Consider the following 17,180-nt stretch of genomic DNA (forward strand, 5'->3'; position numbering starts at 1 on the left):
TGGCTGGACCTGGGATTTCGGTGGGATGTAGCTCATTAATTCCCTAATGTTCTTTCCTCCTGCAGCTGCTGGCTTTAATAGAGCTACTTCCAATTCTGTTCACCACATCTGGAGGCGTCATGTTGCCCATGAACATACATTTGGGGATGGAATGAACCAGTTTTGGGTGGTGAGTCAGAGCTAAGTCAAGCACTTGTCTTTGTTCATGGCAATGGTGATTAATGCCAAGTGGGGGAAAAAATATTAAAAAATATATAAATATATATAAATATAAACATATATATATATAAAATATATATATGTTTAATATATCTATATATCTATATATATTATATATATAAAATATATATATATAGATATAGATATATATAATATAAATCTGGCATTGGGGAGGATTTGAAAAGTCTTTAAAAATGAGGTACTGCAGTGTGCTCCATGCTGCCCATAAGTTCATGGCTAAGAAAAGAGTGTGGGACTGGGTTTGAAGGAACAGAGACTGTGAACCAGGAACCAGTTCACTGTAAAGTCATTTCTGATTGCTCTTGAAATGAGGATTGTTCAAGTTCATTAACATTTCTGAGATACTAATCACCTGCTGGAGGAGCAGCTCCAGGAGTGCTCAGTATCTTGTGGTATCATTAATTTTCAAAGCCCTATTTAAGATTATACAGGTCTATGAATTGTCTGCAAATGTTTCCACACTCCTGGCAGAAACAACCAGTGAGCAGATAAATTATTTTTCTAGGGCTGTGAGAAGAGCTACATAGTCCCCTTCTACTACAGACCTGGATTTAACAGTGAAGCCAGATTCACGTTTTCACAAAATTTTCCTAATAAATAACAAAGGGTGCAGTGTTCCCCCAGGCAGCTGCTTTTTTCCTGCTGGGCAGCAGTGCTGCAGCATTATCTGTGTTTGTTTAAATTTGTTTGCCACCTCTGCTGGGTTATAACCCAGCATTCCAGTACTGGAACACAAAGGAGCTGATTGAGTTAAGCTGGGCTGGCCTGATGGCATTTATATTAGCAATATTTTGTGGCCTTGCCAGTCCCAGGTAGAAGAACCATCCAGGAATCCTAACACTCTACCATCCATTAGTGTCTTCTCTATTCAACTAATCCCTACATCCCTACTGTGTTTCCCATTTTCTGGACCAAAAAACCAAAACCCAAAACAAAAAAAAAACAAAAAAAAAAAAAAAAAAAAAAAAAAATCCTCTGAGAAACCAACTCCAAGGCAAAAATTCAATCTGAGCTGTGTGACCTTCCCCTTTCAAGAGTCCAAAGATGTAATTTCCAGTGAAAATGATCCAGCACCAGACTCAAAAAGGGTCTTGAAAGTCACAGAATAATTTGGATTTCCCATGCTACAGAGAACAGCACTTCTGTTAATACTGGCTGGACACCAAATTTTAGTGTATATAAGGAGTCAACAATTGTGCATTGTATGTTGTTGCTTCAACACAAAAGTCAAAGCATGGAAATAATTTGTGGCGTAATTGTTCTTCTATTATTTGATGTCTTTCTAAGCAGCTGATGGGTCAATATTGAACAGAACTACCTGTAATTCAAGTTCCTATTGTTTTATTTAACTGCTTGTAGGCAAATAAACGCCATAAAAGATTTCAACAGTTACCAAACATTTTCTTCCATGTTCATAAACTTTTCTCACTTTGTTTGGGAATTCACCCTTCCACCTTATTTGTTTGGATTTACCATTAACTATTTATTAACTTTGGTCCCACAGTCAAGTGTATATCTGTGTATTACGTATAAAATAAATACAAACAAATCTTTAAGGTGGCCTGATTTGTAATTTATCTGCATTATGAGTTTAATTCTTACAGCACCCTTACAAATGCTAGGACTGAAATCCTAAAACTCTTGGTTGTGGTAGTACAAACTTCACATCCCTTGACTTGCAGCACCTGTTCTGAGGGCTGAGATCCAATTCCAGGGCAAGTCTCAGCCCCTGGCTGTTCCAAGGGGTTCATCTCAGTTCCACTCAGGACAGTCATCAGTGAAGACCATTCCACTCAAGTCACTGGAAAACAATCCCACTAGGAAATGTGGGGTTCCTGCTTGACCGAAATGGGTCAACCCAGAGACTTCCACTGCAGTTATTGGATTTACAGAAATATCCTAATCCATTTCAGGGAGTGTAGAACACAGAGCACATCTCCACTGGTGGTTTATGTCACTATCCATCCTAAGTCACATCTGCAGGGGCTACATGCTCACTTACCATTTAATTTAGAGTTTAATCTATAAATTCACTTTTGAACAAATGCCAAACAGCTGCATAAATTGAATCAAAGTTCCAAATAAAACAATTACATCCACATACATCAAATCAGATAGCAGGGGGAAAACCTAAACTCCACAGCCATTTACAACATGTAATTATTTTCAATACCTGAAAAAGATATTGATCTTAAAGCTAAATAAAGATCCTTACCCATGCTATATTTTGCTTTGGTACATGTCGTTCTTTTCAATATTTCATAAACCTACAGAAGCAAAAGAAAAGGAAGGGTTACTTCAGACACTGCCAGTGAAAAGCACAATCTTTTTGTGTATAGCTCAAATATTGGCCATGCCAAGATGTCGATGAAGTCATCATTCTTTAATAAAAGTCATGGTATTCAGGAGAGCGGGGCTTGGAGCTCTCCATGCTGTGCTTTCTGTAACGGAGAGAAAAGCTGAACTAAATAGTCAGCTACCAGGAGACTTGATGGGGGCAAACAGGGTTACATTTACCCCCCTGGCATAACAGAAATGCAATTTTTGCTCGTGTTAGCCATCGATCAAAGCTCAAGGCTGTTCTTTCACCTGGAGCAGCTCTTCCCTTGCCTCTGAGGGTGCAGGCTGGCTCCATCCCAAGTAGCTGAGCAGAACTCTGGGCTCACAGCGTGTACACAGCACACAGCCGTTTATCCAACTGGACTAACACAGGCTGACCTTAACATCTCTGAGCTTGCCTGACCTCGGTGGCAAAACAGATGTATTTATTTTGGGATTTATTGCGTTTATTGTCGAGTAACCTTTGCACAGCTCAGCAGGCTGCCCGTGAGGTTCAGCTTTCAGCTGCTCCTGTGCAGCGATGCTGTCCAGCAAGCACAGGGAAACCTGGAGCAAAGGCAGTGCCCGGCCTGTCCGGGGAGCTGGGGACAGTTTCCCAGCTCCCAAATCCGTGTGCTAACTTGACTCTTGCACAATTCACTGGAGGAAGCGAGTGAGGGCATCCAGGGCAAGTCCCACAGCTCATCCGTCTGTCGTCTTGCAACCCCAGTGAATTAAAGGGCTGTCACAGAGAGATTTCCAGTTATATAATTTTTTTTATTTTCTTTTTTAATAACTAAAAGGTCTTTGGCTTAGTTTCTATTCGTCAAAGACTCACGGCTAGTGACTAGATTCCTGTTCATTTTGCAGTAGGCGGAAGGGTCAATATTTGCACTGTGGTTCAAAAATACATATGAGAAAGGCAGGGGAGAACTTTAAGAAAAAAGAATACAAACAGCAATGCACACAGAATAAAATGATGTTGGGAAACATTCAATATGTTCTTCATTACTGGGTGATTTGCAGGGATTTCACACAAAGCAGCACAGCACCAGCATTATTCTTATATGCCCAGTGTTTCTTTAGTCATTTAAAAAACCCTTGTCCCTCCTATTTCCCTCAGCCTCTCTTCTGAGCTCCTATTTCAGTCCATTTTCCAGTCAGTCTTGCTCACCCTCTTGTTCCATGGAGCCATTTTATCTTGCTGCCTTGCTCAGCCTGTCATGAATTTTAAATCTTAATTTTTTGAGTTCCTTGTACTTACAAGATTTTTTTTCATATGCATCTGGATATATAAAAGAAATCCTTCAAACAAAACACAGGCTTTTTTTCCCCCCACAATCTCAAGTTTAATGTTTTATTTGCAAATAAACCAAATCAATATTTTCCTTTTTTTTCCCCATTTCTGTGCTCCTGCATCTGCATCCCCTGGTCCAGCTCACCTTGCCCCCATAACCAGTGCTCATATCAAACCCCTGGTCTTCAGGCTGGTGGGGAACTACAGCTGGTGGATAAGCTGGAATTTCAGAGCAGGAGAGGGAAGTTGGATATCTTTCACCCCTTATCATCACAGCAACGAAAGGCAGCTATGACTGGGATATAGGCTCTTTTGGAAACCACTTGGCATCCTAAAAGGGTGATGTTAAATATAAGATAAAAGCATGCTGGCAGTCACATTCCAAGACACCAGTTAGGAGAAGTGGAATGGGGCAAAGAATCCCCGTTGTCCTCTGAAATGTGCCGCAGCCAAGGCTGCTTGGCATGGCCCCTTCCAGCTGCCCTGGATGTCACACGAGCTGGCCTTTCAATTCCTCCTTTGGTGGCTATAAATGGGGCTACACCTTCTTCCCAAACTCTATTTTATGTTCTGTAACTCAGATAAAAACCATCAAGCTCAACACTTTCAGTACTGTTACAGAGAATTGCCCCCCCAAAAAAATAAATAATATTCCCTGTAAATTCATGGCTGTTTTGTTGAAATTTGTTTTGGGATATACATCAAAAAGAATTATGTATAGTTTCATAAATTTAAACCACTCATGGGTGCAGGCATCTGGTGGGCAGAACAAGTGGTAAAATCTAAAACCTAGCTGGTGATATCTCTACTAAAAAATTACCCATGAACTAGAAAGAAGATCCAAATTATTTTCCAAAAGGCAGCAACCTGTCAGCATCAAACACTACTCAGCACTGAATCTGGAATTATTTATAATTTCAGTACCTGATGGCACAGGAGACCCTTGGCATTTGGTTAAGAAAGATAAACTCAAACACACATTGTACTAAAGCTGTTAACACCTCAACTGAGGCAATATCCACCATAAATTATTTATAGGCAGTACTTACTATAGTGCTTCTCGTTTTACTGTCAAAGAAGGTATCTTTGTCAGACAAATCAAATCTGTTAAAAAATTAGAAGGAAGCCCATTAGGTTAAAAAAAAAAAAAAAAAAGTCATTTCCTCTTCTCGTTGACCCCTTCAATATTTTCATTTCTCCTTGGGATTTCTTAGAGCTCACATTAAAGAACAGGTTGTAGAAACCCTGTTAAAAAGCGAGTCCAACCCAACTCTCAAAATTTAAAGAGGCTGCTTATACATTTCACTGGTTTTATGTCTTTATAGGTTTTTCAGCATAAAAGAGAGCACTGATTCTCATTTATGTTGAATCCCTGACTACTGCTGGCCTTGAATTTCCCCTCATAATCTTTAATTTTCCATGTGAGGACACTGTTTCCTCCCTCATTCAGCAGAGACACAGGTGGTGTCACTGGAAAAGCCACCTGCCGACAGTGGAGGAAGCAATCCTCCATGGATGGAGGCCCATCCATGTCTACACTCAGGAGCATCTTTTGGACCTTCTCTAAACCTCCAGGAACACCCTACACTCAGCAAACACACAAACACATTTCTTGCAAGCCCAAGGACAGGCCAAAATGTCCCACACATTGACTAGCCCAAGCCCATCAGAGCTGTGCATCTCTGGACAGAACACTAAAAGCCTGTGGGTGCAGGGCAGAGATCCTGCCCTAGGACTGCTGTTCGTTCCAGCTGGCACATCCATAAACACGGCCTTCAAAGCAACTCCTCTGGGATGCTGGCCAGGGAAGAGCAGCAGCAGAGCAATCCAGGGCAGGAGAAGCTTTGGCTGGGCTCTACCTCATGATTTTTTCCCTACACCCACATTTACAGCTGTTCTTGCTGATCTGGGATCGATGGCAAAACCACCTCTGACTTCACAGCACTTCAAAGGCAAGGCCTGGTTGGCACTACCTGTGTCAGCGGCCCACACCAGATATATGAATTTATATTCTGAAATTTATCAACCCACATCTCTGGCTACAAGTTTCACTGAACATTTTATTTAACATAGAGAAGAGACTGTTGTAAACCGCATTATAAATCCCCTTTTGGCAGCCTAACCAAAGCGTATGGTTACACAGATGCACTTTATGTGCCACAACAGCAGCTCAAACACACAGAGATTTCTCTGCAAAGACTCATTCCTCAACAGTGAGCCAAAAAAATCCCCCAAAAAGTAAATTTACTGCAAAATGGAAATGTTCTTTGCAGCAATGCTGACCAAAGTATTGGTGTTCATGTTCCCTTTCACCCTCTGGTGTCAGAGCTGCTGTCAGAGGGGCTGGAACCTGTGCACATGGACATTTAGGGAAGGCTTTCACTTACAAGTGCTGCTTCTCTCTGGAGAAGGGGTAGGAGAGGCGCTTCACTGTCTGAGGTTTGTGTTCTGCTACTTTTGGCTGGATGGGCTCCGTTATTTTTTGAATCACAGAATTAATCTTTTTCAGGAGGCCATGGGTCTGGTTGATCTGATACATCTGAAGGGTGGAAAAAAGAGGAAAAAAACAAACAGTAAAACTTTACTGCTTTTTGATTATCCATAGGTCAGAGTGAACTGTAAGGAATAAACCAGCAATTAGATGATAAATATATCACAATAAACTGTCAAGGAGTGTGGTTTACATTCTTGAAATCATCCAGAAAGAAAGGGATGGGAAAGTCAAACCAAGGGTTAGGAAACCACAGAATCGCAACAGACTTTTTTATCTAATTGTGCTTCTGATTAAAATCTTTGGTAAGTGAGGCAGTAATGGGGATTAATATGAAATCCAAACTAAAAGTGTGGTTTTAGTGTTGTAATAAATGATACTGGGCTTGGAGACTGTCTCTTGCTCCATTATGGACTTCCCTGTGCAGTCTGGGACCTGCACTTAGTCTGTGTTTAAATATTAATCCATCTCTGAGCTGTGCTCACTGAGCAGGTAGCTATCTATCTATCACAGGTGATTTAGAATTGATGAAAATATACTGTCATTCCTTTAATGATATTTCAAATATTCTGAAAGGTAATTTATTTTGTGGTAGAGTGGTCCTAGCCCCTGTGAACGTGACTGACTATGTACATGAATAGTCACTAAACCACGAGACAAATTCTTATCCTTGTGTTCAGTTTTAGCAGCCTTAAGGTGAGAAAAAAATGTCCAAAAGGCACACAGAAATTTCACCTTCAATTGAAACCTCTTCTTTTAAAACATACTGAGGATGAAATCACTCTCATCATGTATAGATAAGTGGTAGCAGCCAGAAATTTTTGATTTCCATTCTTCCTTCCACTTTCTCCTTCTGCTGTCCCAAGCAAGTACATTTGTGACTTTCATTTCTGCAGCACATCAGTTAATTGTTTTTAAAATGCTCGTGGAAAGAGAAGTCTGCATTTGCAAGGTGCTCTGAGAGGAACATATGTTTAAGCTATGCCTTCATGAGAAAAATAAAAAAAATCAGGACTCACCTTTTTTGTGGGCATCTTGAGCTTAAGGAATTCTGCCTCTCGACACAATACATTCCATGGTGCATGTATTTTTACAAATCCAATCCCATGGATTTTAGTCTTTAAAAAAAAGCAGGGGAAAATGTTGCTGATGAGAGGAAATTAAACACATTACCCCTTATGATTCATTCTTATTTAAGGAACAAGCAGTCCATTAGTGCCAGCATGATAAATCTCAATTGTTTGAGAGAGTTGGTTTCTAACAACAGGACAAACACTGAACACCTCACTGTGCTGAGCTGCTATAGAATATGTCTCAAAAATGCTATTTTCTCCCAGAGCAATTACCACAAGGTTAAACACATAAAAACTGTTTGGGAAATAGAAGCTAATGACTGTAGACACAAATACAGGCTGAGCCAGTTAAATTTGAAGCAGGGGCATCCAGCCAAAATGGTGTGATTTGGTGAGTGTGTTGTAATTGCTGGGGCTGAGAGAACTCCTGCTGCTCATACCTCAGAGGAGCAGCTTCAGAATCAAATGTGAATATCTTGATTAAACCATTATAATTAGGAAAACCAGTAGGAAGAACTCTACCAAACAAAGCAAAAGTAGGATAGAAGTTATTGGCAATATTAGTGGTTTGCCTGTAGCCCGGTAATTCTCTGAGCTGTGTTCTAGAGGGCCGGACATAGATGTTTGCTCCGGCACTCCCACATACACCCATGTTTGCTCCCCCTGGAGCAACTGTTCCAAAGGCACTGGGCAAACGATACCTGACTAGGAGGCATTCAGCAAACAGAGGAGAAATGAGCTTTAATGAATCTTTCTAATCTTGCTGCTGCACCAACTTAGTGATTATAATAATTAGCTTTAACACAGCTGTAATCTTACTAGCTCTCTAGAAACTGGTTACTCAGAGGACCATGGAATGCTTTGGGTTGGAAGACAGCTTAGGGATCATCCAGTTCTAACACTCCTGCCATGGACAGGCCTGGCTTCCCCAAGCCCTGTCCAACCTGGCCTTGTTTTAATCCATTTTTCATGGACATCAAGCCACTGACTGCAACACCTTGTGTGTGACCATCCAGCCATTTCATTGAAGAGAGCTTAAGTGATTTATTAAACACCATCTGTTTAAGAAGCCTTTGCTCTTTTGGAATCACTGAGGTCTGCAATGAAGCTTGGGCTTTCCAGGCCCAAGTGATTGCAGATCTTTTCCCCTACACCGACATGCTGGCTGTGGAAGCTGATATAAATCCCTGAGTCTTGCTTCCATCTCTACACTTTCATCTTATGTGTTTTGGTGTCTTGCACTGAAAGGACAGGGTTCCCTCTCTTTTACAGTGTCCTGGCTTTACCTCTGAGCCCTTCTGGATCATTTTAAATCATATTAAATATCATAAGGTGGAACCTCCCATCTGGCAAAGGATTTAAATATCTGTGAGTTGGCACAGGCAAACTTCCCTGTTTGCTACAGGAACCTGCAAGGTGGACAGAAAGCAAGTCTGATTTTCACTGGGGGAAAGAGATGGGAAAGGTTTTGGGGTGGTCTTGCATTGTACCAAGCTAAGTATATATATTACATATAATATAGAAAAGATATAAATGTCAGTAATTTGTGAGTAATAGGTGACAGATTTATTTTTTAACAGTCTGTTCCCAGGTCTAAATGTTTATCTCAACTTTTAGATCATGTAAATAAAACCAGCATAAATGTTTACCCCCTCTCGGGATTCTGAGGCACATTGGTTGGGTCAGATAGTTGTAGCAGTTTTCTTTGAAATGAATACTGCTGTGTCTATTTCTACTAATCACACACTGGCTGCACTTCACATACATCATTTTTTACATGGTCTAATGGACTTTTAATAGAATATCCTGTTTTCAGGGTGCAGGTGGAAGATGTTACAAGCTGTACTGTTCATGTCTAAGAATGGAAAGAGCAAACGGTAACACAGACCCATGTGCTCCAGCAGGAGTGTGGACCAGAGCCTCCTGAACAAATTTAATTCTCCTCAAGCCTATATTGAGGAATAATGATGACACTGCCCGTATCAGATTTTTTTTTTTTTCTCAGAACTGGAATTGCCAGAGGATCCAAACCACTGCATGCTGTAAACCCACCAAACTTGGATTAGTTTTCAGAGCAATTTAAGCAGCTTCACTTCCAGAAAGCACAACACAGCCGTGTTGCAATGGTAGGTGTGCCACAAATCCTGGCCAAATCAAGTCAGGAACTTCACCTCATCGGGGCATTTACAGCACCATAGCACACTCCTGTGCAGCCAACTAAATCTCAGTGGGTGAAGATGGCACTGACTGCCAGAACTGCAATCAAATCCTGCATGAGCTGAGCTTGAACTTGATCAGAGCCAGGTCCACAGACACAGCTCAGCATCCCCCAGGACCTGGCCACCAGTGACCCTCTCTAACGCTTTCAAGTGGATCCTTACATCTTCATCACGTTCCAGCTCCAGCCCAGCCTCCACAAGATTCCCTTCATACTCCTCCCTGCGGAACCTCTTGTCATCCTCGTGGTAATCCATGTGAGGCTCACTCTCCCCCATCTCCAGCTGCACCCCCTTCCCAGGGAGTGGCTGGTCCTGCTTGGTGCTTCGAACACAGGCATCATTCTGCTGAGCTCTCCTGGCCAGAGTCTTCCCAGCTGAGGACCTCTTGTAGTGGTAAACCAGGATGTAGTCCACCTTCCTCTTGCCATCTCTGAAGTAGAGCCCGTATTTACAGTCAGCATCCGGGTTTTTGGATAGGGAATTCAATAACTGGAGGTGGGGAATGGGGGTGTGGACAGAAGAAGAGAGAAGAATAATGAATGCACACCCCAACACAAGCACTAGACAGACCATCCTCTTCTCTCAAGGCTCCTTTTGCCTAGAGCACATGATGCCCTCTCTCCAGACAGCCAGCAGATGGGAGGAGTCCCCCCCATGCTACTCTGAAAATTTTTGCAAGTTAACACCTTTAATTTTACTGATAGCCAGCTGGGATTTTATTGGCCAGAAATAAATAGATTGCATGACTGGGATTTAATCTAATCACCAACACACTGGTTCATAAGTCAGCTACTTTCTGGGTTTGGTTTTCTCCTTTGGGGGTTAATCACCACTAAGATCATCTGTCCTTTTCCACCCATGACATCTGCAATGCTGCAATTCTGACAAATAGATTAATATCATGTGGAAGCATTTCTCACTTCTCTTATCTATCATTGCAAGTCCATATCATCTGAGAAAGAGATCATCTTAGATACAGACTGAAGGGAGCCAGCTGGTCCTCTGGCGCAGCCAAAAACATGATGGAAAGTAGCCAGGGAAGTGGGGTCACTGCTTATTGAGTTCACCACTTCTTTTTCCCACTTATAAAACCTATGTCACTATGCAATCTGATGGTGGCAATGGCTTTATTCCCAGCCTGAGTTAATGCTGGGTAAGTGCTGCAAGATACATGAAAAGTAAGGTTTAAAACACAATTTCATTTCAAAGCATTTATCTGAAAACTGCACAGGGCAACTGTAGAAGCAAGCAAACAAATGGTAGTAACAATTAATTTATTTCTACTTTTTATTACTTCTCATGCATAATTCACAATTCATAATTCACCAAACCCTTGGAGATGCACTATTAAAAAAAAAAAAAAAAAAAAAAGAAGAAGAAGAAAATTCACTAGTAACTGGCATTTGATTTTACAAAAATTTCCTATCACAGGAGTGGCTTTTCAGTGACCAGGGAACTTTTCTGGCTTTTAAGCCTATGGAAGACTGTCCATCTTCCATGGAGGGAAAAAGACTTGTGCTCCAAAAGAGAGCAATTGGTCACCATTTGCAAAATGCTAAAATCTGTTTGAGATGTGTACACTTGCTTACTTCATATATAAAATATGAAATGTAAGTTATTTTAGTTAGCCTTTGCTACCTGCTTCCCTCTCCTTTAGGATTTCATCCCTCTTTCCCACTTAACCTAAACCCTATACAGCAAGTTAATAAATATAGAATAAAGTAATACAACATTTGTAGCCACCATGGAATTCACTCATTGTTTTCTTGCCTCTTTTCCTCCTTCCATGAAAACAGGGGTGGTTACTTAGCCATGATGGACTCCTCTGTTTGGCACAGTCTGTTAATGTTTGTGCCCTGCCTAGATATTCTCATTTAGTTCATAAGCATAACTTTGATATCAAAGACCATTAGTAACTATTACTTTCCAATTGCTTTATGATTAATGGCATGCACCTGTGAATTCAGAACATTTTTTTTTAAAGCAAGCTGACAGTCTGCTTGTGACAGGCAACTCACTCATGCAAATTTCTACAGAAACAAAATATTAACAAATGGCAACTAACAGGATTGTGTTTAATTTTTTTTTTTAAGATGTGTTGATCTTACTAATTTATTAAACAGCAGTTTCTGAAAAACTGGCCTGAACCACCACTGTGGCTACTAAAGCCTCAACAAATTCATTTATATGTGAGAACAGCCATATCCCACCGGAAACAGCCAAAACATTTGATTCTGTTTTAGAGAAATTAATGGTCAGTTTATTTTAAGGATGGGGTATAAATACTGAAAGATACTCATGGGCCAGATGTTTTTTTGCAGTGCTGCTGTGTTTAAATGGAGTTGCATTGACTTAGACTATGTAAAGCTCATGTCTCATCACCTGTGAGACAGACATTTCAGTTTCACCACAGCAGGAAGATTTTAACACCCTGACAGAATCATTCCTCCATTCTTGACCCTAATTTTAAGCATAAGCACAATAAATCACATTGCTTTTTCTGGTATCTCTTTCCCCAGCAAATATTGTACAGCCCACTCCACCATAATAAACTTCTTTTCATGTTTTAATTACACAACGAAGTCTTAATTATACCAGGTATTCATATTACTAACTTCCTTTAAAATCTGTGTTAAAGAATTTAACCAAGAAACAATTAATGACATTGGAAATCTAATCTCTATTGTGTGCTGGAGATCAGTTTAATGTTACCTATGTTAACAATGGCTTTTGCATGAAATTTTAGACATTCTCTTCTGTTCTTCTCAGCACTGACAAGAAGATGTAAAGGTTGGCACAGCCTTATTGCCAGATTCCTTACTCTGACAAGAGTCAGCCCCTTTCTACACTACAGGTTATACCAGGTTCCCTTTCTCACACATCCAAAAACAACCCCCACCACATCAGCATGGACTGTGCCTAGTGGAAATCCTTCCCAACACCTTGGAAAAATGGAGGGAGAGGATTTCAGAGCATCCTGGGAGTGGAAAGGATGAGAAATAAGCTGAGCAGCGAAGTGCAATGTGCCTGTTCTGACCCAGCAGTCTGTGATTACTCACCGTGCTCTCATGCTGGTCGTAGCCGATGTCCTCGATTGCTCGGATGTTGATGATGTGGATGCCCTTCTCCTCAGCAGGTAGACAGGAGTACTTCTTGTTCACCTTCATTCCAGTCTCCTCTGGAGCCTCACTGAGATCTTCTGGCAGAAAATCCACCCCATGAAACTCGCTGTCTGCATCTGAGAAGGAAGGGAACAATTTTATCAAGACACTTTAATCCCAACACTTGCTCCTCCCAGAGCCACCCAAAAGCTGAAACGTATCCTGTTCCTGCCTTCTCCTGCCAAAGAGTACTTGGGCAGGGCTCCCACCTCTTCTTATTTCCTCCCTTCTCAGCTTTCCTCAGCCCTCTTCAGCTCTACCTGTGTCTCCTCCTCCAGAAGAAGAAGGGTGCTCAGTTAAATTTTATCCTGCACTGGTGTCTCAGGATGTTTTTACTCTGTGGGCTCATGGAATGATTGTATTTCTTGGCAAGAGGAGAAAAAAGGGGTGGGGGAAAGGGAAAAACTGCTGGTGAGGATAGGTACAGTGGTGCCTTCCCCTTTTCAGGAGGTGTTTCTCCTTTAACTTGTTCATGATGAAAAACTAAGTCAAGGGTTTCTCCTCAAGCACCTACATCCTGCATCTGATTTACTGAACCATTCTTATTTAAGTAGTCTTGAATATCTGGAGGTTTCTCCCTCTCAATCTGCTCCTGATGAAGACATCACAATTGTTTCCATTTCCTGTTTAAGTACATAAATAGGCTAAGTATTTAATGTAAAAATTTCACTATAAACTGAGAACCAGATAAGTGACAAAATGCAAACTGATGTTTGCATATTAGCACTTCTGCAAGCAATAGAACGCAAAGTGTTCCAAGATTTTATTAATTTCAACACTGAAATAAAATACTGTAACATGGTACCCTTTTTTTTTTGAAACTACAGGAGCAGTCCTTGTTCATCTAAAGAGTGAAGGTAAAGCAAGAATTGTAGAATTTATGGATACTAAATTCACTTTCCAAAACAACAAAAACCTGAAATCAAATTATCCTATCTGTGTCTGGTTGAACTTCAGGGATAATGTCAAGGGAAGAGACAAAGAAAAATCCAACTACTCCACAAATTTGCAGATGATGTGAAATTGAGGAGCAGGACTGATGAGCTGGAGGGCTAAGCTACCATTTCAAGGGGTTTTGACAGGCTGGAAAAATGAAAGCCCAAAAAAGTCCCCTCTTATGTAGCCCAAAAAGGGAGTCCCATTTCTGTCTTCAACTACCAACTGAGTAGGTACAGACACAGCAGTGCCAGATTCTTCTCACAGGTGGATGAGAAAAGGGTGAGAGGCTACAGATGAGCTGCAACAAGGGAAATTATGACCAAACATTTAAAAAAAAATAAATTCAATTCTCTAACAAGAGTGATCACACAATGGGGAGGGAACCAGTGAAGCTACAAATCCCCATCCATCCCTGGAGAAGGTCAGAGCTTGACCACACTGGGCCTCAAGCAACCTGACCTAATCTGAATTTTGGGAGAGCACTTCAATAATCACTGCACTTCTGATCATGTTGAGACAAGGCAGGAGCCAGCATGGACAACAACCTTCAGCAGGCAGAGGAGGAGGATGCAACTGAAGCCTTGGCACATGTCCTGAGCTTATCAGAGAAAGGTAAACATTACTGTTATGAAAGACATGCTTCTGTGGAATTTGCAGTTGTGCTCCTCTGGAGCTTGCCAACACCACAAGTTTGTGGATGCTCATTTCAGTTCTGGCCAATCTGCTGCCCCAAGCTGCTTTCATAGGAACACCAGTGCTCATTATCATCATCACCTTACCGTAAATCTGGGCAGCAATCACCCTCTATATATTCATGAGCACAGCTTTTAACACCCACACCTCTGCAGATCCCGGCTGCTGTTCTTGGCTCTTCCTTAGCACTCTCCAATAGTTCTCCCAGAACAGACACCACACCTGACATCTCAGGGCAGCACCACCAAACTCAGCAAGCCGCTTAAACAGCAATTTGTAATAGTTCAAGGATCTTATTTGGGGGGTAATACAGAGATGCAGCCAAAAATCTGCTGGTTCATGGGGGCAGCTGGTACATTTGTAACAATTCCTCTACATGGGTCTCTTTTTCCCAACACTCATAGGCATATATGGGCAGGCTCCCTGAACAATGGGAATTGAAACAAGTGTGGGCAGCTGCAGAATCTTATGTACTAAAACCTTTATTCTGTGGCTGCAAAATACTCATAAAACAGTACAACTTTTGGAACTTCATAACCATAACAATTTGCATTTTTATTTGGAAGGATGCTGGAAACAACTCTGTAAAAACTGTGGATTAAGTGCTGTAAAAGTCCTCTCCTCTTTTCCCTCCTTTTGACACTGTACTAAGTAAAACCCAGTTATTTCAGATTTTTGCAGAGGGTATTAGAAGAGAAGCACCTTTTACTGGCTGTGAATCTGAATAATGGAGCTGTGAACTGAAAAGTGCTAGTTTAGGAATCACCACCAGGACGGAATAGGCTCAGAGAAGAAAATCACAAGCTTCATTGCACCCAAACGACCTCCCTGTGCTCTGAAGCTGCCCTTCCAAGCAGTGTTTATTAAGTCCCAGCACAGAGCAAGGAGACCTGCTCAAATGATTCAGCACCATTGTGCAAGTCCAAACAATCCCCCCAACAGAAGCAGATATTTACATTTCTGTTTACACATCAGTAGCCTGGCAATATTGTAAAGAATGAGTGCTTCAGGTAGGTAATGAATCAGAATTTTTGTTTATTATGACTACTGGAAAATATGTGAATTGTGAGAGCTTTCTTGATATGATCTTAATTACAGGAAGTTTGATTTCTACACTTAAGGATGATGTCAGGATTAAATACTAAGTAAAGCCATCCAAACCACTTTGGTAATTACAAACCAAAAGGGATTACAAGCAGTTCACTTGTGCTGATTTGGCAGAGGTCAAAGCCTTCTGTTGCAGAGCACAAAACCTCTTTTTTTTCATGGAGTAGAGCATTTCAAAGACTTAAAACCATGAATATTTTATATTAATCACATTAAACAAGAACAATAATTTAATCTCACAATAAATTCATGTTCAGAATTATTTATGGCAAGATAGAAGAGGAAAGATGAGGAGTGCAAAGAACATTAATGTTCTAATCCAGCTAGACTGACATCCTAATCTCTTTGCTGGGAGCTGAAAGAGGAGAGCATTGTAAAAACTGCTGGCTTTGCTGCCTTCTAATGCTGAGTAACCCACTCTCCTATTTATTAAGCAGAAAACACTACAACAAAGACTTGAAGAAGTACTCAATATATTTCAACACAGCCAAAAAACCATTACCAAAAACCCATGGATTCTGAGTCAGGAGAAGTCCCTAATATTGACAAACTCATCTTTGAGTCTCTCACTGTGAACAATATGGGAAACAAGACTGAACTAATAAAAAGATCCCTCAAACTCAAAACCACTTCCTCCTCTGTTCAAATTTCAGTCACAGCTGTTAAAATTACCAACCTCATCTTGCAAAAAGTAACACTAATTAATTAATGATCACTTTCCCACCATTGAAATTTTGCACACTGTGTTATAACCTTTCCTCATTTAGACAATGCTTCTTCACTGGATGTTGATGACCAAGTGAATCAGAACCAAAAACCTGCTGCAGAATCCAATGTATTTTCTCCATGAATCAATGAACCATTAACATTATAGTCACAATGATGCATAGCCACTGAATATTCCCTGGAAAAAAGTATTTTTGTCATTAAGATGGAACTTAAAAATTGCATTCACACAATGCAACTCTTAAAAAAATACCCTGCACTAGTTCTAAATCATATTTAAAAAGTCATGCACACACACATATATATGCTAAAAGAAACACACACAACCTGTAAGTAAAGGCTGAATATTTATTTGTAGTATGTTCTTTCTGCAGAGAAAACATTAGTGTATGCAACGCATTGGATAACTTTTGAATTTAAGTTCTTTTCTTGAAGAAAAAGTTTGATAAGAGATAAAACTCCTTTAGTGGGCTTTTGCTTGCTGCATATTGCCCCCTAGCAGCAGGATCCTCCTTCAGCACGTCCTTACCCAGTTCTCTACCTCCTGTATCACCCCAATTCCAAGTCAGAGGTTAATCCTAAGGAGAAAAACCATCATGCTCACAAGTGACTCGACTCACTTCCCCTTTTTCTTTCCCCACCTCCTGATACACTCCAAGGCTGTAAAACCCCTGGAAAAACAAGGCCAGGCAAGTGCCAGGCAGGCCCAGAGTGCCACCTCAGCAGCAGGTCTCGTTCCTGGCGAGTGGGTCATTCCTGCTGGCCCGAGGAGCCGTGCCCGGGAATGTCAGCGAGTGTGCTGGAATGCCAGCGAGGATACCCACTGCTGGCAGGGAGGGCAGTTCTTTTTTTGGGATGCTGACACCTGTTTACGAGGCACTGGCCCCGGACCAACAGCCTGGGCAGGAGCTGCCG

At 41.1% G+C, this 17,180-nt stretch overlaps 1 protein-coding gene across 4 annotated transcripts in view; it reads right to left on the reverse strand.

Moving 5' to 3' along the window:
* The window catches only part of ANO1 (anoctamin 1), a 70,905-nt gene that overhangs the window by 28,092 nt on the left and 25,633 nt on the right, over positions 1–17,180 (reverse strand). For all 4 annotated transcript variants that reach the window (XM_015631889.1, XM_015631888.1, XM_015631887.1 and 1 more), the window contains exons 2-7: positions 12,699–12,877; positions 9,802–10,128; positions 7,367–7,465; positions 6,244–6,395; positions 4,906–4,960; positions 2,456–2,507 (exon numbers count right to left, since the gene is read on the reverse strand). In XM_015631889.1, coding sequence (XP_015487375.1) covers positions 2,456–2,507; positions 4,906–4,960; positions 6,244–6,395; positions 7,367–7,465; positions 9,802–10,128; positions 12,699–12,877 — 864 coding nt within the window. The remainder of the gene's footprint in view (positions 1–2,455; positions 2,508–4,905; positions 4,961–6,243; positions 6,396–7,366; positions 7,466–9,801; positions 10,129–12,698; positions 12,878–17,180) is intronic.

This window comes from Parus major, chromosome 5 (genome assembly GCF_001522545.3).
Source record: "Parus major isolate Abel chromosome 5, Parus_major1.1, whole genome shotgun sequence".
Lineage (NCBI taxonomy): Eukaryota > Metazoa > Chordata > Aves > Passeriformes > Paridae > Parus > Parus major.